At 52.8% G+C, this 22669-nt stretch overlaps 1 protein-coding gene across 4 annotated transcripts in view; it reads right to left on the reverse strand.

Moving 5' to 3' along the window:
• The window catches only part of NRP2 (neuropilin 2), a 106444-nt gene that overhangs the window by 38778 nt on the left and 44997 nt on the right, over window positions 1-22669 (reverse strand). For all 4 annotated transcript variants that reach the window (XM_021713685.1, XM_021713684.1, XM_021713683.1 and 1 more), the window contains 5 exons: window positions 11250-11394; window positions 9646-9995; window positions 7695-7839; window positions 3527-3640; window positions 451-591 (listed from right to left, as the gene is read on the reverse strand). In XM_021713685.1, coding sequence (XP_021569360.1) covers window positions 451-591; window positions 3527-3640; window positions 7695-7839; window positions 9646-9995; window positions 11250-11394 — 895 coding nt within the window. The remainder of the gene's footprint in view (window positions 1-450; window positions 592-3526; window positions 3641-7694; window positions 7840-9645; window positions 9996-11249; window positions 11395-22669) is intronic.

The following is a 22669-nucleotide window of genomic DNA, read 5'->3' on the forward strand; positions in this document are numbered from 1 at the left end:
GCCCTTCAACTTGGTTTGCTACAGAATCAATGGCACCCTCAGAGCAGTGCCCATCTGATTTGAGGCCAGTGGTCTCTCCAGATCCCAGCTAGAGGTTGACAAGAGGTTCTGGAATGTAGCAGCCAGTGCTGGGACAGGAACAAGAGGGTGTCAGCGTGTCCCATGCCCAGGGCCTCACCACCGCTCCTGCTTCCTTTCTCTCCTTACTCTTGCCTTGGCCTCCCTCTCTCCTTCCTCGCTTTCTAGCTGTGCTGGACTCATAGGAAAGGCTGGGAACCCCCACCCAGCTATTCTGTGGGGTGACGTCTTGAACAAAGACTGTGGTGGTTTGTTGTGAAGAGCAGAGGCTAGCTTTGCCATGGGGAGTCAAGGGCGTGCCAGGGAACCTGGGCTAAGAATGTGAGTGGGCGAGCCTTAACCCTTTTTTTCTCTGCACCATGGCTGGCTTACCTGGAAATGTCCTGTCGTCTGGGCTGGAGCTGCTGGCCCAGGTGCTCCGGAGCCACTTGGCATGGTCATATACCCAGCCACAGGGCTCCTCCGGGAAATCAAAGTTGCAATTGAATCCTGAAGGGAGCTGCAGGTCTTTGTCTATGAGAGAAAAATAGCCCACAGGAAGGCAAATGAGACGGGCCCAGAGAACACCACAGCGGTCTATTTAGACGGCTGGCAAGCCCTCATGGAGTGCGGAGAAAGCCGCGGTTCCCTCGCCCATTCACTGAGCTCATCTTGGCCGTGGTTGGCTCTCGGGTCAGCCTCTGGTCTCATCCTTCCCAGGCATGAAAGCCAAGTCCGCAGCAGTTCCCATAGTAAGCAATTACAAATGAGGCCACCAAATGGCTTCAGGCTCTAATCAGCCTCTTCTGTCCACCTCGGAGAGCAGGCAAATGTGGAAACTGCTGTTCCCTAAACGCCAGAGAAGAATGTCTCCCCAGTGCCTCTGTGGAAGGTTGGCTCCCAGGAACAGTGTTATCTCATCTCCTGCCAGTCTGGTGCAAGGAGGAGAGGGGCCACCCATTAGCATCCAGAGAGGCCGAATCACTGGAAGCTCGGCTGGTGGAGGGAGCAACCTCAGAAACGGGGAAGACCTATGTGCTCCTGTCACCTCTTGTGATCTGCCTCTTGTGCCAAAGACTGGGACAGCTGGTCATACCCCTGGGGAGATCTTGCCTGGCGGGAAACCTAGTAGGTTGGGGCCAGACCACCTGGGTGCCCCGCTTGGTGCTGACCAGGAGGAAGACTATTCCCACATCGTGCCCATCCTGGAAGGACCCCAGGGAGGGCAGGGTGCTCCCACATGGACAGCTAGGAAGAGGTCACACCATGGAGCCTGGGCATTCACCTGGAGCCTGGGCCAAGGGAGCTCCTCTTAAGGATCTACCTGATGCCAAAATCCAGTAAGAGTTGGTGTCAAATGTGTGACTCAGTGGGGCAGGGTGGAGGCAGAAAAGAAGGAAATGGGAAGACCCGGGTTTGGGCTCAGCCTCCTGATTCCCCTCCTGGGGTTCCTGGGAGACATCTGTGCAGGGAAGGCTCAGGGTGTGCAGTAGGAATCTGAAGGAAACAATAGACTGGTGGAAACAAATTGCTTACCGTGGGCCAGGAGGGCTCCCCCAGGGGACAGGGCACTGCTGGCCTCAGAGGCAGAGGCAGGGTGCTGCCCCACTCTACCACCCCTAGCAGAGGGGAGAGTCAGTGTTTGTCCAGTCCGGCCAAGTAAGCCATGACTAGGAGTGACACATGGAGCCAGTTACAGAAGCACCAAGCTGAGGCTTCGAAAAGTCAGACCAGCCCTCCCCAGCCTCTTCTCCCAACAGTTTCTGAATTTCTATTTTTCTCTTCAAAAATATGAAGTAACTCAATATGCCATAATTCCTCTCTCATGTTTACATGCAGACTGTATCTCAGGAACCAAATTCCACAAAAAGCGGGAAGGGAGGAATCATCAAAGAAGCCGCAAATGCAACAAACCACTATAAACGGGAAAACTGTATTAAAATAAACTTTTGAAATTTTGCAGCAGAACCCGTAATTTTTCCTTTGAGCTGTCGTTTAGATGGAAACCCTCCCTGCCCCCCCCAAAAAGCTAACTCGGCAAAGCCAGCATCATGTATTAACCCCCTGTGCCCCCAATCTTGGCTCCCAAACTATTGGAAACACGTCTTGGAAGATTCTCCAAGTCTCCTTCATCTCTTCATAAAACAAAAACAAGTTCATTAAAATGTTAGAATTCTGTATTCAGCTAACTCTGACCACCAGCGTCCCCCACCCACACAATAGACGAAAGCACATTCCCAGAAGCATATGCGTTGAATTATCATTTTTCAGTCACACAACTCCAGCGTTTATTTTTGGCTTTTCTCCCGTCCTTCCTCATAGCCATTTTTTGGAGCCATCGAGCAACCAGTGCAGCTCCTTACGCCGACAGATGTCAGACGGCTTCAACGTGCAGCCCGACAGCCCTCACCATCGGCCTCCATATTTAGTCTCCATCACTTTGAGCCTCTCACTGCCCTCCCCTCATTTTGTCTAATGAACATTTATTAACCACCAGTAACTTACTGTAAATTGAGGCTGTCAAGCTTAAAAGTCTAGCCAAAATGCCAGGTGTTTTAGAATTTGTGGTTTCTTAGGAATTCTTGGGAACCTGAGCAGCGTGATTTAAAATGTAACTTACTTCTGGACTCTGCCAGTGGCCATTTTCATCTAACTTGGCCATGCTCTGGAGACACAGAGAGGGGAACACAGCTTTCTCACATGGTGGGACTGATCCAAAAACATGGAGCCCTGAGTTTTGGAGGAACAGAGTTAATGTATAGCACTGGCTTTGTATCATTAGCTTGTTGGGGAGGGGAGTGGGGCTTCTATCTAAACAACAGTCCAAAGGAATGAGTTCTGCAGCAAAAGTCACAGAGGGTGGGACCCTCTATCCTACAGAATCACCACCATCACACTTTCTTGAACTCCTAGTCTCAAGCAATCCTCCTGCCTCAGTCTCCCAAAGAGCTGGGATTACAGGCATAAGCCACTTTCACACTTTCTCATATCAGCAGAGGTGAGAGACACAGGGAAACAGTTAAGTCAACCATGGTCAGTCATGATGAGCCTGAGATCGCACTCCATAGACACGGTCACCCAGGTGGCCCAGACTTCACATGCACAGTCTTAGTGACCCAGCTTCACAGGAGAAGCAATCATAACTGTGGATTCTAAGGATAGGAGAGGCTTTCCTTTAAGAGGAGAAGCAAGGTAGCACAGGAATAGCAGTGAGATGTTTCAAAGGAGGAGGCCTCCCTGGAGGCATGCTCATCCATCCAAGGACCAGAGGGGTCACACTGTGGGCTGCACCGGTTGTTAACAGCTGAATGCTTATAGGTTGCAAACAGCTACTGCCCCCAGCCTGAGTGCCCGCACCTCCTTGACCCCATCCTGAGATCTCCCCGACTTCTGACCTGAAAGACCTCAATTAGCCTGTACTGTGGTCCCCACCTCCCCAGATGCAAAAAACTCTAATCCCCATGCTCACCATCTTCAAAGCTGCAGTTCTCTCCACACTCCGTGGCCTCGTCGATGGGATATGGGGTGGTAGTCTCCTCGCTCTTTGTGGTGGGTCCTATCGTCTCTACCGTGGGCCTTGTGTCTGGGTGAGGACAGAGGAAGAGGAGAGATTGTTGCAGCAGCCTGGGCTGCAACCTGGCAGGGGAGATGCCCAGAGCAAAGTTCCCTGTGAGTGTGGCTCTCAGAGAAGGAAGCCAAGACACACATGTGACTTGTACACGAGACCCTGAAGCCACCTCTGCGCTTCCATGGAGTCAGGAGAAGTGTAGAGTGAGTGAGAAGAGTCATAGGTTGCAGAGACAGCCATGACAGAGGAAGGGACAGGAATCCATGCTCTGTCCTGCAGCCAGCATGAATGACCACACGCAACAGTGTTAAGGTGGGTGACAGGTGATGCTGGGTCCACGCAGGCTGAGCCAAGCTCTGGTTTGTGTCAGCACAAAATAGGCAGGATGGGACTGTGAACCAGAAGGGCTCAGGTTCTCCTTGGTGAAAGTCATTTGTGGCTGTGCTCTTAGGTCTGGATGTGGCAAATCCAATGCTTCCTGGCAAACAGCCACTGTAAGGAGGGAGGCCACCTGGTGGTGGGGAACGAGGAGGGAGGGTGTGGGGGCAACTAGGGCTCTTGGCCTGGTTAAAGGAGGCCGCCATGACTGGCTTGGGTAAATGGGGCAAGGAGGTAGCCCAGAGTGGCAGGGTCTTCCAATTATCTCCCCCCACAAGGAAGCAAAAATCTCTAAGTAAAAGCTTCAGACTTATAAATGGCATCTCACTTCAAAAGTTACGATAAGTCACACGCATTGACCCTGGCGAGGTTGACCTGGTAGCAGGCAGCGAATCTGACCTGGCTCCAGGCTCCAGGTGACTCACTTGCCAGCCATTCCTTCAACATCATTTAGGGAATGAAGGAGCTGTGAGTCAGGCATGGGCGGGGTGGGAGAGGTCCCTATGCTCTGGGCGATGTCTCCAGCCTAGGATGCTTGCCTTGTCTCTCCAGCTCTATACCTGTTCCATGCACATCCGGTGCCCTTCAGGACACCATCTGACAAAACCTAGCCGGAGGAAATTGCTAAATGCACTGAATAGCCTGTTCACGGTTGGCTTCCCACCTTTCTGCTGTTAAATACGACATGCCTAACCTTTCAGACTTCCCTGTGCTGCATCTGCCCCTGGCATGCCGTAAATAGCAGATAACCTCGAAGTGTCCTAATTTGTAAGTTCAGATTTGTCACTGTGTCATAGAAACTCAGTTGGAAAGCAAACTCTGGGTGGCAAGGTGGTACGTCATCATTTGAAACACAAACAAACCAGCGACAGGTGAGGCGGCCCATTGATATGACCCGGCCCAGATTTGTCCTGCTATCCTTGGGGGGCAGGGAGAGACAGGAACTGAGGGTGAAAGCAGACAAGGTTGGACCAAGCCTCACAACCCAAGGAGGACAGTTTCTGGAAAAGTGAGGTAGTAGAGGGCACAGCTCAGCTAGCTGGCACAGATCTTGTAGACTCCCATGGACCCTGGGGGCTGAGGGCTATGGACTCCCAAAGATCCCGGGGGCAAAGGGCTGTGGACTCCCACAGATCCTGGGGGCCAAGGACCATGGACTCCCATGGATCTGGACTCTTGTGGACCCCAGGGGCCGTGGGCCGTAAACTCCCATGGACCCCAGGAGCTTAGGGCCGTGGATTCCTATGGATCCCAGGACCAAGCAGAAAGGGTGTATGAACAAAGGTGGAGAACTGGCGGCAGGAGGCCTGTGTGTGCTGAGCTGGTGTGTGTTGTGCCGGGTGCTCTGGGGTAGCTGCCCAGCAAACAGCAGTGCTCCCCAAAATTAAAACCAGATGTCAGACACTTCAAAGGAGGAAGGCCGGGCGTGGGGTGGGGGTGGGAGGGTGTGCGTGTCTCAACTCTGATCTTCCCAGAAAGGGCTGGCCAAGCTTTGAAATGAAAGCCTAGCCTCTGACCAGCACTGCTACAATTCAGGGCTGGCTGGGGAAGCCAGGAGGGGAGGTCAGCAGCAACTGTCCAGCAGCCACCAAGTAGGCCAGCAGTACAGGGGCAGCACCAAGGCCAGAGGAAAAGAGGGAAGGTGGAGTGCCTACAGTTGAGTAGCCTCTGGCAAGCAGCTTTCCCTCTCTATGAAAGAGGATTTGGCCTAGGTCTGTGATTTTTTTTTTTTTCAGACTACATGGCATATTCCTCAGGGGTTGTAGAACCTGTTGAACAGGTCATGACCAGAGTTTAAAGCTATGGAGTATGGGCTGGTTTCAACCCTGTGGGCTCACGCCTATAATCCCAGCACTTTGAGAGGCTGAGGTGAGAGGATTGCCTGAGCCCACAGGGTTGAGACCAGCCTGGGAAACTTGGCAAGACCTCATCTCTACAACAAATAAAAAAATTAGTCAGGTGTGGTGGCGTGTGCCTGTAATTTCAGCTACTTGGAAGGCTGAGGTGGAAGGATCACCTGAGCTCAGCAGGTCAAGGCTGCAGTGGCTGTGAGTGTGCCTCTGAACTCCAGCCTGAGTGACAGAGTGAGACTCCAACTCAAAGCAACAACAACAACAACAACAACAACAAAAACTATGGAGTATGTATTCTGAAGTGAGCACTGCTCTGGGAGCCTTTTGCTTTGGTTACATTCACTTAGTATAATGGATCAGCTGGGTGGCAGGCAGCAGCTGGAATCCTTCACGTGTATTATGTTATCTGAACCTGAGAATGACCCTAGGGGATATGGCTATACGACTGCCACTGCCATTTTCAACTAAGAAAATCCAGGCTCTGAGAGACTGAGATACTTGGTGTTGATACTGCACCAGTGAGCAGAGGCAGGACTCAAACTTGGCCATCTGTCTCAAGTCTAAGCACTTGTTCATGACCGTACTCATCTACACACCTGCATGAGCGCTTCTAAGGGAGGCAGGTTGTGATGGAAATTCATTTTAAATTGCAGATCATGGTCAAAAACGTGTGAAAGCCATGGGCCTAGAAGTGCCAGACTTGCCATGATGCTAATTCCCAGTAGGGCAGCTGTTCACCAAGCCAGCTGGTACTGGAGGACAGGTGACATCCAGTCAGTTGCGGGAACTCAGCTTCTGATGGGGAGCAAGGTGCTTTCCTATAGGATATTCTCCCTAGGAAGACCTGCACACAGGTCGGAGGTGACTTGGGCCTCCGTAGGCACCTCTGTCACCAGCACTGGGCTGTGCATCCCACCTGGGAGCCAGGGCACTTCTCTGACCTGCCCTGAGTGCTTTGTGCCCTTCTGCTGGTTGAGCTGGGACAGGTTGGCACAGACAGGAAAATGAGGACACCTGGGCCCTGGTAGAGAGAGTCAGGACAGCTGGTTTTCCACTGCTCCTGCCTGCATAGGATTGGGCTGGGCCCTGGGGGCTTGCTGAGCTCCTCTGGCAGTCAGGAAGCCCTGGGTGGGGCAGGGAGGAAGGGCCTGATTCGGAGACAAGGAAAAAGGGGTGCACCCTGTAGCCTCACTCTCCCAAGGGTAGATCAGGGGTGCCCTAGGTCCATGTCATCCCACCTTGCCCTCCCCAGGGAGGATCAGAGGTGCCCTCAGGCCCATGTAACCTAGCCTTATCCTCTCCAGGAAGGATCAGAGGTGCCCCCTGGCCCATGTCACCCAGAGGGGTAGGGCTGAGCAAGATACCGGGCAGGGGTCCGGCTCCCATCAGCTTCCCTGAAACATGGTTCCTCCCTAGCACACAAATGCCTGGTACAGATGTGGCTCTGAGAGGAAAATGAGTCTCCCAGCCGACATCTGGAGGCCAGATCCAGACATAAGCTGATTACTTTATTATCTTGAGGGTTTTTCTTCCCTAAATCAACAGCCGCAGCCCTCTGGCCTAAAGTGCCAGGTTCTAATTGAATTGGGTGGGTGGTGTGTGGCCATGATGTGCTTCTGAGAGACTAGAACTTGAGAGCGCAAAGGCGCCCTTAGAGAGATGCAGAGTATCCCCCGGGGAGCGGGCCTCAGTCCAGGGGTTGCAGTGCCACCATTGTGCAGGGTCTGTCCAGGGGTTGCAGTGCTGAGAATGTGCAGGGTCTGTGGGGATGGCTACCCCCCACCCTGGGCATCCCTGAGGCCAGTGCGGCCGAGACCGAGGGCAGAGTGGGGCCTCACCTGTCCAGTCACAGCCCAGTACTTCTAGCCGCATTCCAATCCCTGCTGGCGACCACCTCTCGGGATACACCCGCACAAACTGCGCTGGGATGGCATCGAACCTCCGGATGTCAGGGGTGTCATAGTGCATGTTGCCCTCGAACAGCTGCAGAAAGAGGACACTCAGTCCTTCTGGGCAGGACTGCCCCCTCCTGCCCTCTCCCATTCTTCCCTTTCTCCCCCTCCTGCCCCACCTACATCCCACCAGGAAGGTGGCTTCCTAGCAGGTTCACAGACACAGGGACATCCCCAGCCACAGGACCAAGGTCTCTAATCATGGGGAAAGTGGTCTGGGACCAGGACTATGAGAAATAGGAAGGGGCCAGGGTGGTGACCTCCAGGATCTAGCTGTCATCCAGGGACAGGAATGGGGGCTCAGGGAAGAAACTAGCTCTAAACGTGATTCCACCGGCTTTGGCTAGAGAGAGGGGAGGCAGCTTGGACTGTCTGGACCGTTCTGAGTCCTTGGGTTTACTGAAAAAGGGATGCTTCTTTTTCTAATGTATGAAAGCCCAGAGTTGGGGAGGTCCAGACACCAGGGCCCTGATGGAGAGAGTTGGGACAGCCGGCCTGCCACTGTTCCTCCCGGCATGGGATTGGGTGGTAGCTCCCGGCTCACCGAAAGCCTGCAGGGAAAATGAACCCCCTCTTCTGGGCTAATGAGTGCCCCTTGGCTGCACACTGATGGTTTGAGACTGTTTCCCAGACCTTATTCTAGGGAAAGCAATCCTGTCCAAGAGCCTCATGTAGACTCCAGTACCTAAAATCATAGACAGGGGCTGACCTGGTGTGGGGGAACAACCCAGGGTACCCTTCCTTATCTGGGAAGGACAGTTGTAAGGGGCTGACTCGCCCCTGGGGGGCTGCAGGAGGCTCTAGGCCCACAATTCTGGAAGAGAGCACTGTCTCAGGGTGGGCAGGCTCTGACCCGGGAAAGACCAACTCCTTTCCGAAGAAGAGCAAGGATCAACACTGTCGGAGGGTACTGGTGGTCCAACTTCTGGTGCATCTATGGAAGGCTCTGGTTACCAAGCCCTGAGCCTTGCCAAGCCTCTGAGATTGGGAGCTGGAGTTCACATCAGCGTCACAAAGCCCCTACATAGCCCTGGCCTCTGTTTGGAGAACAGGGATGTTTGCTCAGCAGGTGCTGAGCCGGACACACAGCCCTCCCTGTCTTTTAGGGCCCTATTCTGCTGAGACAAGATAACTCATAAATTCATAAGGAGGATCAGAGGGTGCAGCCTACCTGGAGACGAGTCTGGAGAGGGACGAGGCCTGACGTCCCCTCCTTTCTCGGCCTCCTGGTGTCCGGCATTGATGGTGGACTGGGCTTACTGGCCCAAACGTCAGACCTAGAATGAGTGTCTCTGGCTTCTCCTGGCCTCAGTGAGAGGCAGGAAGATTTAGCAGTGGAGACTAGGAAAACACAAGCAATGCAGCAATACCCAGGAGAACAGAGCTATTTTTGGAAGTGAGCCCCTAGTTTCTATAGTTTGATCTCCAAAACCACATCCCCTTTGGAAACTATCTGCAGAGGGCAGCAGGGTAGGGCCTCTATAAAAGGCAGTGTGGAGATGTGGTCAGGCCTGGTCTCAGAGCCTAGCTCGTGGCTTCTGAATCATGGCTCTCCCACAGGCAAACCATGAGGCTCTGGCCACATAACAGCCTCAGTGTCATCATCTATTCAGTGGGAGTAGCAAGACCTACTGTGGAGATGCTGTGGGGGTTGAGGGGTCTAATCAGGCATGTAGCACAGAACCTGCATTGTGTGATTGTTCATGGACGCTGGTGGGACTGGGCTCTGGGGATTTGACACCAGCTGGGCAGATGGGAAATCCACACTGCCAGCTCCTGCACTTGCTCAGCCTCCCTGCTTGGGGCGAGGCTGCAGGGGCCTCCAAAAAGGGCCTACCTTTGGCTGCTGGGTCCTGGGGTCCTGGACAAACTCCCAGTCCTTGCCGTTAAGGCTGTAGGAGACTCTGAACTTGCGCACGAATGCCCTGGCCTCCACGGCAGTGATGCTGTCTCCTCCACGGGCGCCCTGGATGATGATGCCCTTCACTGTCCTGGGTGACCCCAGGTCCACCTGAAGCCACTCCTCGCCTGGCTGTGCCTGCGGGATCCGCGGGAACCAACCGGAACGGCTGCTGACCAGGCGGGCGGTGCTGGGGCTCCAGAGGTATTCACGGGTGGACGAGGCAGAGATCTGGGAGTCCGTGATGAGGCCTGAGAGCATGCCCAGCATGTTGGAGCAGGGGGCATCTGTGGGGGGTGGGGGGCATGAAAGGTCACAGCTATTGCCCTCCAACAAGGGGCCGCCCTATTAGTGAGAGCTGCCCAAGACCCCAGATGTCACAGCCAGCCGGCTCTAGCTTCTCTGCAGTAACTGTCCACAGAGCATGTAGGCATCATGGTCAGAGCCCAGGCTCAGAGTCTGTCTAACAGCCTCTCCGCCACTTATGATGTGATAACTTTAAGCTACTTATTTTTGCAGGTTAAAAACCTTTTTATATATTAGGTGGTACAACTGCACATTTTTTTTTTTCTTTCTTTCTTTCTTTTTTTTTTTTTGAGGAGTCTCATTCTGTTGCCCAGGCTGGAGTGTAGTGGCATGCTCACGGCCACTGCAGCCTTGGCCTGGTGGGCTCAGGTGATCTTTCTGCCTCAGCCTCCCAAGTAGTTGGAATTACAGATGCATGCCACCACATCCAGCTAATTTTTTGATTTATTATAGAGACGAAGTCTCATCAAGTTGCCCAGGCTGGTCTCAAACCCCCAGACTCAGGCAATCTTCTCGCCTCCACTCCCTAAAGTGCTGGGATTACAAGTGTGAGCCACTGCACCATTATGCACATTTCTAGCACACAGAGTGGTAAAGTCTGGCTGTTAGGGTCACCATAGCCCAAATTGTGAACACTGTACCCAATAGGTTATTTTTCAACTGTTGGTCAAAGGATTTACTTGAAGGCTTGGTGACCAGAGAGACCAGAAGAGAAAGTGAGGGACATGGGCATGGCATGTGGGCAGCAGTTCACATTTATTTATGAGTTTATGAACGCATCTGCCCAGCATGCCTGTGTGCCCAGCAGAGCTGGACCTTTGGTGTTCCCACATAACCAGAGCACCAGGCAGAGCTCTTGGCTCCAGCTGAGGTGGTGAGAGTGTTAAGAGCAGGGGCTTTAGGGCTCAGACTGCCTCAACTCTGTCTCTGCCACTGACTGGCTGGGTGACAGGGCTTCCTCATGTGTCAAGTAAGGAGACACTGCCCTCACAGGTCCTCATAGCGACAATAAAAGACAACACACCTTAGGTGATTGTTAGCATTCAGTGAGTGTCTGCCAGTAGACAATAAATATAGAATGCAGGAATGAATGAACAAACTCTGGTGGGACTTGAGGCTTCGAGTCACTTCTGGGGAGGTGATACGGTGCTGTTTGCATTCTGCAGAGGGCTGGGGGCAGGGAGCTGGGGTCAGGAGGTGATGGTCACGGTCAGCTCCTGCTGTGGAGCCCTCACCTGTGACGCGGCAGCCAAAGAGCTCCAGGCGCAGTGCCACGCCCGCGTGCCACGTCTGGGGGCGAATCCTCACAAACCGCGTCAGAAGTGGTGCATGCAGCCGGTTCAGGACCACCTCAGTGGCATCAGTGTTGGCCGGAAACACCTGCAACAGGAGGGGCAGGGCCATCACCAAACCTGCCATGGCTCAGCTGCTTGCTGGGAAGAGCTGGAAGGTTTCCGCCCTCAGGCTGAGCAGTAACCAGTGAGGGTGCTGTTTGGGGCTGTTTTAGAAACATTGCAAAAAAAGTTAATTTCTCACATAGTTCCAACTTGAAAACAGTCAACGGTTCTCACAAAAACATTCAGAGGAAGGAAAATCTGCCTCTGGGCTGAGAGTGAGGGAGGAATGAAACCCTTCAGAAGCTGAGAGAGGAAAGCAGAGGCTCCTCAAACCATGTGGAGATGGCGTCTTTACAGCCAGCCTGCCATGCACCAGGCTTGATGGCAACATTGTCTCCTCCCCAGGTCACAGGCTCCCAAGACCCTCCGCAGAGCGACGGTCACCACAAAGTGCTTCGTACTGTCAGTTAGTGACTTGAGGCCAGACCTGAGTGGGTGAGATGAGGGGCACTGGCCACCCGGTGGCCTTTGTCAACCTGCTTCCCAGTTATCTGGGTCTTTGTGGTGAGGTCAGGGTTGCAGACGGTCCCTGGGAGCCCACCGCAGCCTCTTCCAACAGCAGCCCCGGCCCATCATGAAATCTACCCTGGGCATCCCTGAGGGAGGAAGGCCTTCTCAGGCAGCTTCTGCCCATGCGGTAGAAGCAAGCCCTAGCTACCCAGATGGCCCCAATCAATCATTGCCAGATGGGCTGCTCGCGGCTCAGGCTGCCCACTAAAGAGAAAGCAACTGGGGCAGCACATGTGAGTTTTCTTGGTCTCTCAGGATTCGCTCCTACTTCCAAACCATTCGTCTCAGGGCAACGCAGCCACAGGACCCCAAGCCTGCCCCTGCCGCCCTCCATAAGTTGGCCGTGTTGCCTGTGCAGGGACTATGGCTCCAGTGTTTGGGGCATGAGAGGAAGGAGGAAACCGGTTTTACTTTTGAGCCAGACATAGGCAACACCTGTGAGTGCAGACACCATGTGTCTACAGTACGCCAGGAGGCAGGTATCATCATCTCTTTACTGATGTGGAAACTGAGACTCAGAGACATCTGTCTGGATGCAAGGCCCTTGTCAAGTTTTAGGCTTTAAGCTTTGGTTTCCTAAGAGGACTCTCACCCATTTGTACTTTTGCAGTGTTTACCTAGGTGGCTAGGTGTCATGGAGTCCTTGGGTCCTCAAGGGTGGGCTGCAAGGTGGTGGTGGGGGGGCTGCTCAGTGACATGCTCTCCATGAGAGTGGACCATCCCACTTCAGATGGCTTTGAGTGAGAGTAAAGAGCCACACAGAAGTTTCCAGCCTGTAGTCCTTTCTTCCCCATTAACTAGACTCCTGGAACCCTTTATTCCCTGTCTGCTAAGGTCAAGAGTGAGAACCGGCTGACAACACGACAGATGAGGGAGAGAAATGATGCTTTTTGCCCCCAAATAGGGGGTCTGACTTGCTCGAGACCCATAAGGGGGAGACAGATTTCATTGCCCACCTGATTCAGTATATGCTCCTGTTCTGGGGCTCAGTTCACTACATCCTGCTGCCCCTTCTCCCCCAGGAAGCCCTCTCTCCGTGTCCTAAAGGCGTCAGCTTCCTCCTCTGCTGCCATGCTGGCAGAAGGGTGCACAGAGGAAGGGCTGCTTGGCCAGGCCTCTCTCTCAGGTTTCATTCTGCTGCTTCTTGCATGGTGTCTGAAGATGAGGAAGGTGAGACAATAAAGTCAGCTGGGGAGGAAGGACAGACTCCCAGGGATGGCCTCAGTTAGGGAGAGACCCCTGGGGGAGGCCTCAATTAGGGACAGACTCCAGGGGGAGGTGTCAGTTAGGGACAACCCCTGGGGGAGGTCTCAGTTAGGGACAGACCCTTGGGAAAGTCTAAATGGTGCCTGATTCTGCTTCTCCGTGCTGGTAAAAGTCTCTGCAGTTCCTGGAAAGGGATCCAGGAAGTGGATCCAAGGAGAAGAGTTTAATTCTTCTTCCTAGCATCAGTGAGAGGCAGGAGCTGCTTATTTTTGCTTTGTTTTGGCTAGGAAGAAGCCAAAGCAGCACTGTGCTTATTTGGGATAGGCATTGTGTGCTGTGGGCCCACCGAGCTGCCCCAGAGGGTGTGGCAGGACTATGTGTGGCCTCATCTGGAGGTGCTTTAAGTTTACATAGGAAGCTTCTGGTGGCGTGTGGATACATTACTGGAGTGCTGCGTGAATCTGAACTTGGCCACGGCTATGGCTCCGTAGTGTGAGATTTTTGTACCCAGTTTTACCTCGCCTGACCCTCCATTCCTGGGCCACGTGGGTGGGGATGTACATGTTGTGTGCACATGCTGGGAGGCCTCAGGCGTCTCATGACACATGTGGCCACGGGCTTTGGAGGACCCCAAACTCTAGCTGCCATGGCATCAGCAAGGAGGGAGGTACATGGTGCGTCTCTCCCCTCTTGGCCTCCACTCTGCTGCTCCAGTCACCCCCTTCTGCCTGGAGTCAAACGAAAGATCCTGGCTGCAAATCACCCTCCTCAGTTCGGAGCTCAGTTACTTCCTGTTCTCTTGCCCTGGTGCTGGGAGCCGCCTCTGGCCTCTGCCTCCAGCCTCCGCCTTCGTCCTCCATAAGCCTTACTGGAGGAGCCATGTAGTCTCTCAAGAGCTCTCACACACTGTCACCCTGAGTGTAATGCAGAGGTATACAAATATCACTGAACCAAGAGCCAGGGCCAGGCTCTGCTGCCAACTAGCTCACAAGCATGGGCAAGTGTCTCAGATCCCTTGACCTGTTAAACGAGGGGCCTGTGCAGGCTGGGCTGGGAGGTCCTCCTGGGCCTTTCTGCAAGCGTCCTTGAGGTTGGGACTCTGAGAGCATCTACTATAGGATGGGTGTCTCAGTTACCCGTGGTCCCTAGAGCCTCGGTGCTGCTGTGGACGAGTGCTGTGGGTTCTTTATGCACTTGGATTGAGCCAGCGCACAGGGGAGTGCCCCATTCACAAGGAGAGCAGGCCTGTTGATGTACTGGTTCAATAACAGTTCAAATTATTAATAACCAAGAGTCACGAATAACAACGCCTCAGTCCCTGCATGCTGTCTTGCGCCCAAAGATACCAAAGTGCAATTTATGAAAATCCATTTTTAATGAAACATTAAGCAGTTTCTATTTCTCATGACCCAATGGACTCACAAAGTCTCTATCTTCCTCCTTGCATCTTCCCTATTTATAGTTGGTAAATGCGATCATATATAATACATCTTTATAGCTTTCTCGATGCTTCTGTGGCTTTAGAATCACCTTCCACCAGTGTTCTGATCAGGTTCCCTGAGATGGACTCTTGGCTTCTAGTGGAGGCAATGCAAGGTAACGGGTGTGTGCACGGGAAACGGAGCCAGGAGATTGGTTTTACTCCCTGTTCCCTGCCAGCTTGCTGAGCCACTATCGGCAAATCCATCAACCTTAGATGCCCTGGCTTCTCCTTCAAGAACATAAAGTCGATAACAGGCTTGCAGACAGATAAGAGGGTACACTGGCTCTCCCTGCTGGCCCCACACCCAGGACTGGCGTCAGAATAGATGCCAATGCTCAAGTCACAGTGGATCTTCAGGCAAGTGGGAGAGTTCAAGTTCCGAAAGCCGTGACTCCCAAGTCCACTTTGACGACCAGACGCTCAGGCCTTAACTTTGCAGTGTGGCATCCACAATGCTGAGAGAACTCAGAGGGTGGCTGAGTATGAGATGCCCAGGTAGGCCAACATCTAACACAGTGACTGGATTTAACACCTGCTCCAAAAACTGGATCACAGAGGATAGCATTTTAATTTTAAAAGAAAAATCTTTATATGGAAGTTTAGCAGCCAAAGGAAAATCAGGAGCATGTTCAAGGTGACCCTTGCTTTCTGGAGACAGTGTTGATTGTGTTGTAATTATTAAGAATATATACATGTCTGTGTGTTAACAAATAAGCTGTGTGGAGCACAGAAATTTCTTCAAGTGCATCTCTGTAAACCACATTTAAAAAACAATCCACTATACAAAGTGGTCTGGACAATCCATCTGGTGCCTTGCTGAATTCTGAACAAAATCTAACACTTTTCAATTGATCCCTGAGACCTTCAGGTTGTTTTCAGAAAGACCATAGCGGTTCATGGGTTTCTGATTTGCAACTCGGCGGGGGGGTCCTGTCAATTATCAGTTGCCACCCAGTATCTCAGTTGGCTGTTATCTACGCCCCCCAGGAAAAGGCCGATGTATCTTCCCCATGCCTGTGGGTCTGCAAGGTGTGGATTATGTAATATGATTTAAAATAAAATAATGTATATACATATAATCTAGTATGAAGCTACCAACCAGAATGCATCACTGATGGCTTCTGAGGTCACTCCTTCTGGTCTCACCCCCATTTCTAGTCTCTGCTGCCTCTACTTTGCTGATCCCTCCTGAAGTTATCTTAAAACATGCAGTGACCTTGCCAATAAGCACCACAGCCTGCCCACCTGATATGCCTCTGGGGGGTGGGGGCATGGCGGGGAGGCTTAAATCCCTTTCCTATCTACCACTGATCTTTACCTTCAACATCCAGGGGCCAGGACAGTATAGATGCTATGTGTCATTGTGCCATCTGGGTGCCCAGGACAGTGTGAACATCGTATGTCACTGTGCCATCCAAGGGTCCGGGATGGTGTGGATGCTATGTGTCACTGTGCCATCTGGGTACCCAGGATGGCATGGACACTATGTGTCATCATGCCATTTGTGTAACCAGGATGGTGTAGATACTATGTGTCATCCAGGGAGCAAGGACAGTGTGGATGCTACGAGTCATTGTGCCATCTGGGTACCCAGGATGGTGTGGATGCTATGTGTCATTGTGCCATCCATGGGCCTAGGACAGTGTGGACTCTATATGTCATTTTGCCATTCTGGGGCCCAGGATGGTGAGGACATTACATGTTGTCATGCCACTTGGGTACCCAGGATAGGGTGGACACTAAGGGTAATTGTGCCATCTAAGGGCCCAGGACTGTGTGGATGCTAGGTTTCATGTCATTTGGGTTTCCAGGATGGTATAGATGCTATGTGCCATCATGCCATCCAGGAGCTCAGAACGATGTGGATGCTATGTATCATGCTATCAGGGTGCCCAGGATGGTGTGGATGCTACGTGTCATCATGCCATCCAGGGGCCGGAGATGGCCACCAGGGGCCATCAGGGTGCCCAGGATGGTGTGGATGCTATGTGTCATTGTGCCACCTGGGTGCTCAGAACCATGTGGATGCTATGTGCTATTGTGCCATCCAGGGGCCCAGGACAATGTGGATGCTACGTGCCATTGTGCTATCTGGGTACCTAGGATGCTATGGATGCTACTTGTCATCATGCCATCCAGGGTCCCAGGACAGTGTGGACACCATGTGTCATCTGGGTGCCCAGGACAATGTGGACACTACATGTCATTATGCTATCCAGGGACCCAGGACAATGTGAACGCTATGTGCTATCATGCCATCTGGGTGCCCAGGATGTGTCATCATACCTGCCCAGAGGAATGGAAGACTCTGTCCAAGTCTCTGAGTTCCTGGGAGGAGAGACTGCATGGGCTCATGGTGGCCCCCACTGTTGTGACTCCCATATAAGGTAGACGCTGTGGTGCATGGACAGTGTTTCGCCTGTGTGTACTGCCTTGGCTGGAGCAGGGCTTGAGTTCTGGCCTGTACCCGTCTGTCTCTTCATACTTGTGGTGTGTAAATATCTGAACTCAGCCAGCTTCAGGGACTGCAAAGAAACTGGGAAATTTTCAAAGACAGCACCGATTGGAGCCCTGAGGTAGGAATCGTGTGTGAGATCTTCTTTTTTGAAAATAAATATTTCTCTCTGCTAATAAATGTTTCATTGCATCCAAAGTTCTCCTTTTCAATGGACTTGGCACAGATGCTCAAGGGGGAGGAGGAGGAGGCGAGAGAGGAGGAGAGACGGAGAGCAGAGACTGGGGGTCCAGTGGCACATCTTAGAACCCAGGCTCAGGCAATCAGGCTGACCCACTCACTCACCAACTGCAACACTGTCCTCCTCCTCGCCCCTTCCCTGACATCTTCTCCAAAACCACCACCGGGTCTACATGTAAAAATGAACCACCAATCAATGATTACTTCCCGCTTAGTTAATTTGTCGCACCAACCGGGCAAGGGGGAGAGACTGCTGCAGGTAGGAAATGATATTAAGGAGGCGGGCCTTCTCCTTGCTATTTGTAAATCAGGGCCCTGAGATTTTTCTTTTAAAAGTTCCCTTTAAAGATGATAAAACAATTTTAAAGCTTCTTTCATTCTAGTGGATGTGGGAAGTTAGCCAGATACAGAGTTAGGAGGAATGTGTATGTGTGTGGATATATAAATGCAAATATGATTTGTATATGTAAATTAGGAAAGAGAGTGAGATCAGGCGAGAGCAGGGTGACCATGCGTGACTGTGCTGCCCCCGTGCTGTCCCCCTCTACTCTGGGGCTGTTTTTGTCATCAAGAAGCTCTCATGGCAAGGAGGAGGAGGAGGGAGAGGAGCAGGCGGCCATATCCTGGGGGAATGCATGTCTCCATCTGTGTGGGCCTGGGGCCGCAGGCTCTACCAGGGGGTTATGTTACTCCATTGAGACGCTGAGCCCTGGCACATGGCCTACTACCAGGATTAGGGTTTCAGGCTCTGGGATAGGAAATTATGGGAGGAGGGCAGCTCAGAGACTAGGGGTGGAGGGAGGGAATGGCCGGCGTCCCCAGGGAGACAGAAGGAAGAATAGACATTCCCCATTGGTGAGACGGGCCCTCCACACTGGAAGACCTCCTCTCAAGGGTTTTCTCAGGAGGTATCTTTAGCCCAGGGAACATGGAGTGAGGCCTCTGAGGCCCCTGTCACCTGCAGCCTCTTCTGGTGGAATCTCAGCAGCCCAAGGAACTTGGGCCAGGTGACAGCAGGGGGCAAGTCCCCTTCCCCAGAGCTTATCCAGACTTGCCGGGGCAGGAACAGTAACATCTCGGCCCAGGCAAAGCCATGGCACCCTTCCTTCCACATCCCATTTGCTTTGTCACTGGCCTCTGTGCCTCACAGGGACCTAGGAGCACCAGGGATTTAGCGTCAAGGCTGCAAGCACTGGGAGGGGGTGGTGTGTGTGGGGTGGGTCCCAGCCTGTGGGGACAGTGCAGCACCCATGGGGAAGGGTGACACTAGCCTCAGGGCCTGATGGAAGAGGCCCGAGCTCCTGCCTAATGACATTCTCCCTGGAGCTGACTAAGTGGGGAGGCTAGAGGTCTGAGCTCATCCCATGGAAAGTGGATAAGGCTCAAACCTAATTACCTCAGCACTGGGCTGGGCTCGGTCCTAATTAAGGGGGGCAGATACATTCAGGGACTTGAACTTGAAAGGATGTCAGCCCTCTTCAGAGCACACACAGCCGTGGTTAGACCATGCCGCACATCTGTGACGTCTGAAGGCTGAAGCCTGCTAGGCACTGTCTGCACTGTAATGCACTGTCCTCATTTTACGTAAAACACAGCCACATTACCACCACAGCAGGAATGAGAGATGCCAGCCATCCACTAGGTTAAAGATGAAGGTTCTTTGGGAACACAAATGATTTTTAAAAAAAATTTTGTAGAGATGAGGTCTTGCTATGTTGCCCAGGTTGGTCTTGAACTCCTGTCCTCAAGTGATCCTCCTACCTCAGCCTCCCAAAGTGCTGGGATTACAAGTGTGAGCCACTGCGCTGGCCATGGATGATTAATGGAAGGAATAATGGCATCCTCAAGAGAAGAATGAGGCTGGGGTGGAATGGGCAACATTTGCCTGAGGCACCATCTGATGCAGAGATAGATCTGGATGATTCACCACAGTCCATCCCAGACCCACGTTTTAAGAGAGGCTGAGAGGCTGGTAAGTATCCTGTGGGACTTTGTTGCTTTTCAAGTTGGTAACCTGCTTCTGCTCAAGAAGAGCTCTGTAGGTCTAGCACATCAACCCTGCCTGCAGGTCTTCCCTCCAGATCCCGGGTGCCCTGCTGTGGCAGCCGTGGAGCTAGCTACGGTGGGCGGAGACACGAAAACACAGACCTGATCAAAAGTAACCAAGGTCGCACAAGACATTGTCGAAGGAGTCAGATGTCACACACCCCATGCTGGGAGTCAGTGGTTGGGGGTTGGTTTTCTGACACCACTTTCCTTTCCTCACCAGTCTCTGATTTAAACATGATTTGTTTTATAATTTAGAAAGTAAATATAGGACAGAGGATTTTTGAAATGGCCTGTTTGTTTGTTTTGAAGGGATGTGATCAAGCCAAATAAACAGCAACATCTTTCAGCTCTGTGCCCTCACAATTTAGCGGCTGGGCCCAGTCCACACTCTAGGAACATTCTCCAGGCACGCGCACTCTCAGCACTGAGATGGAACTCAGTAGGAAGCTGCTTCCCTCCAGATGCAAGATCAGGGGCAGGCCTGGGTCAGCCAGGGAGCACCAGCCAGGAACCCATACTGGCAACTGGGTACCTCCACAGAACTCCATGGTTCCCAGTCCCTGAGAGAGTCACTTGGTCTCTGAGAGCTTCCATTCCACTGTCTGTGGGCACTATGAAACTTGGAGGCGAACAAGCCAGTGCCCGAGGATGTTCTGAACACTTTGGAGGCCATGACTGGAGTGACATCAGATGCTCAGTTGCCCCCGCCCCTTTTCATGGGAGCCCAAGCCTTTCCTCACCCACCTCGCCTGCTAGCCTCAATCTGGATGCCAGAGTGTATCTAGCACCCCACAGACTCTCTTTTGGCCCCAGTTTTTTCTGAATACATCAGAGCAACTTAACCACACTGTGACTAAGAGCAAGATACCCAGAGCTACGTCAGCATGGAGATGCCCATGTGAGTCAAATGATGAGAACTGGGCTTCTGCCTAGACAGGTAAGCGTGATGGTCTCTGTCCCCTGTCCTGCCACCATCTTGGGTCTGTTCCTCAGGCACAGCCTACCCTCTAGGCCAGCTCAGAGGAGGGCAGAACCTCGACTTTGACCTCATGCTGAGTCTGTCCCACTGCCCTCCACATACCCTCTTGGCACGTGTGTGCACGCCTTTGCCTGGAGTTATGCGCAAACATGTGAACTGTCTACCACCGCATGGACAATGCCATGCCTTGATCTGGGATATTACTAGCACAAAGAAGCCACTTCTATTCATGGTTTCTGGAGGAATGTACATGAAGCAACCTGTACAATCTCAGGGAGCTTGAAGGTTGCCATGGTTCCACTAGGTGATGTGCTATCGCCTTGTGGTTCATGCCAAGAATTCACACAAGGAGTCTTGCCCTATGTGAGAGTACCAGCCTTCTATGTATAGCACATGGAACTGGACCAGGACTTGGGGCATGCTGTGCACGTGGCCCACGTGACTGCTGTGTTGTGCCCAGGGGAGGCTCGCGACAGCCCAGCGGCCGTGAGCTGGCTCTCTTGGGAGCCTCCTGCTCACCTGCTGGATGGAGAGAGACCAAAAGAGGCTGCTCCCTGTCAGGGGAAGCTCCTCAATCTTCCTTGCCTCCTGATAGCAAGAGGGAAGTCATTTGGCATAGGCCCGGCCTGGATCCAAACCATAAACAGTTTTCTGCAAAGACCTAGCACAGCTGCCCCCACCTGCCCCCGAGAGCTCATTAATCTCACCTCTCTCCACTTTCCCCAGTGCCTTGGTGTCTGGTGCACTGTGCTGGTGTTGACAGTGACCAGGGAGTTGAAATTGAGTTCCCACACTTCTGCCCCAGCATCACCATCGCGCTTTCCTCTGACGTACCAGAAAGACATCTGCAAATCCTCCCCTCCCTGCCAGGGAGGGCAGCCTCCATCTTCGCCTCACTTTCCCACTGGGTCCTGTCTTGGCACTTCACCTGTCCACTAAATGTGGACATCTGAGAGAGGATCTGTTGGCCGAGGGGTGGCCGGGATGGTGTTTGCTGGAGAGACAGGTGGACGAGGGTGCCTGTGGCGTGGGCGACACCTCACTGGCAGCTTCCCACCTTCTTGCCTCCCCCCAAGTACACAGAGGATGCATTTCTAGTGGGAAGAGAAGGGCTTTGCCTATGCCCAGCTCCCAGTGTGTGGGCAGGGCTGATTCACCAGAACCAAAACCCTAACTAGGAAAGAAATGTAGCTGAGGGTGAGAAGAGGGGCCCCAAGAGTGGGTGAGAATGCAGCCAACGTGGAAAAGTAGAGGATCATTCTAAAGACCAGGACGTGAAACTCAGTTTCTAGGACTGTCTCCCACAGAGTGAACACTGGGATGGAGCTGGGAGGATTTTCAGCCCAAGTGAGCAACGCTAAGGTATTTTCACAGCGGCTTTCCTACAGATGCTGCTTTAAATAGCATCCGGCACATCTGCGCATTTAGCATCAGCTCATGCTACCACCTCCCTCTGGCCTGCGTGCTTAGTCATTGTGCTGGACAGGGAGCCAGGCAAAGGAGCCTGCTCCCCTCCCTGGGGACCACGCCTGCCCCACTGCTGGCCTTACTGCTGGCCCCGCCAACCACCAAGCTTCCAGGATCCACCAGTTTCTAATTGGAAAGCGTGGGGTGGGGTGAGGACTTAGCCTAGGAGCTCCTAATGTCTCTGCTAAGCATCTCACTTCCTTTATGGGGAAATGGGGTAACTCTGTGCATATGATACCTGGGAAAACCCAGAAGCCATGATTTTCAGATGGATGGAGCGGTGTTACGATGGCAACTTTGATTTTTAAAGTGTCCACTCCTTTAAAAACTTCCATTTCCCAAGTGAGACTGCTAACATTAGGGTTCAAGATTTTCTGGGTCTGAGATTTCTGGTGTCACTGACCATAGCCAAACTGTCTTGGGGCAGTGACAGGGGTCAAGGAGATGCCCTTTGGATAGGGTCTCTAGACCCTCTAGACCACGCATGCCCCATGTTGACAATTTCCCCCAACAGAGTAGAACCAGGCAGACCTGCAGCTCTGTAGAAGACCAAGTGGTTGTGGTCTATGGGAATCCCAGGCACATCACGCTCTCCTTCCTGACCTCATAGCCAGCCCCTGTCTGCCAGGCACCGTGCCTGAGCTTGCATCACGGACGTCTGTGTCCCACATAGGTGACACAGGCAGTCTCCAAGGAGCCCTCACGTGCTGCGTGTGCCATGCAGCCAGATTTGCCGCACTGGCTGCAGACCCAGAGCGCCATGTACTTAAGAGAGGGAGGGACCAGACCCTCTGCCACATGCATGCACAGCCAAAGCCATCACCTACACGGACCCTGCCAAGGGGTCTGCGATGCAGAGGCACTGGCTG

Source organism: Carlito syrichta, unplaced genomic scaffold (assembly GCF_000164805.1).
Source record: "Carlito syrichta isolate Samal-C Ts95f unplaced genomic scaffold, Tarsius_syrichta-2.0.1 Scaffold304675, whole genome shotgun sequence".
Lineage (NCBI taxonomy): Eukaryota > Metazoa > Chordata > Mammalia > Primates > Tarsiidae > Carlito > Carlito syrichta.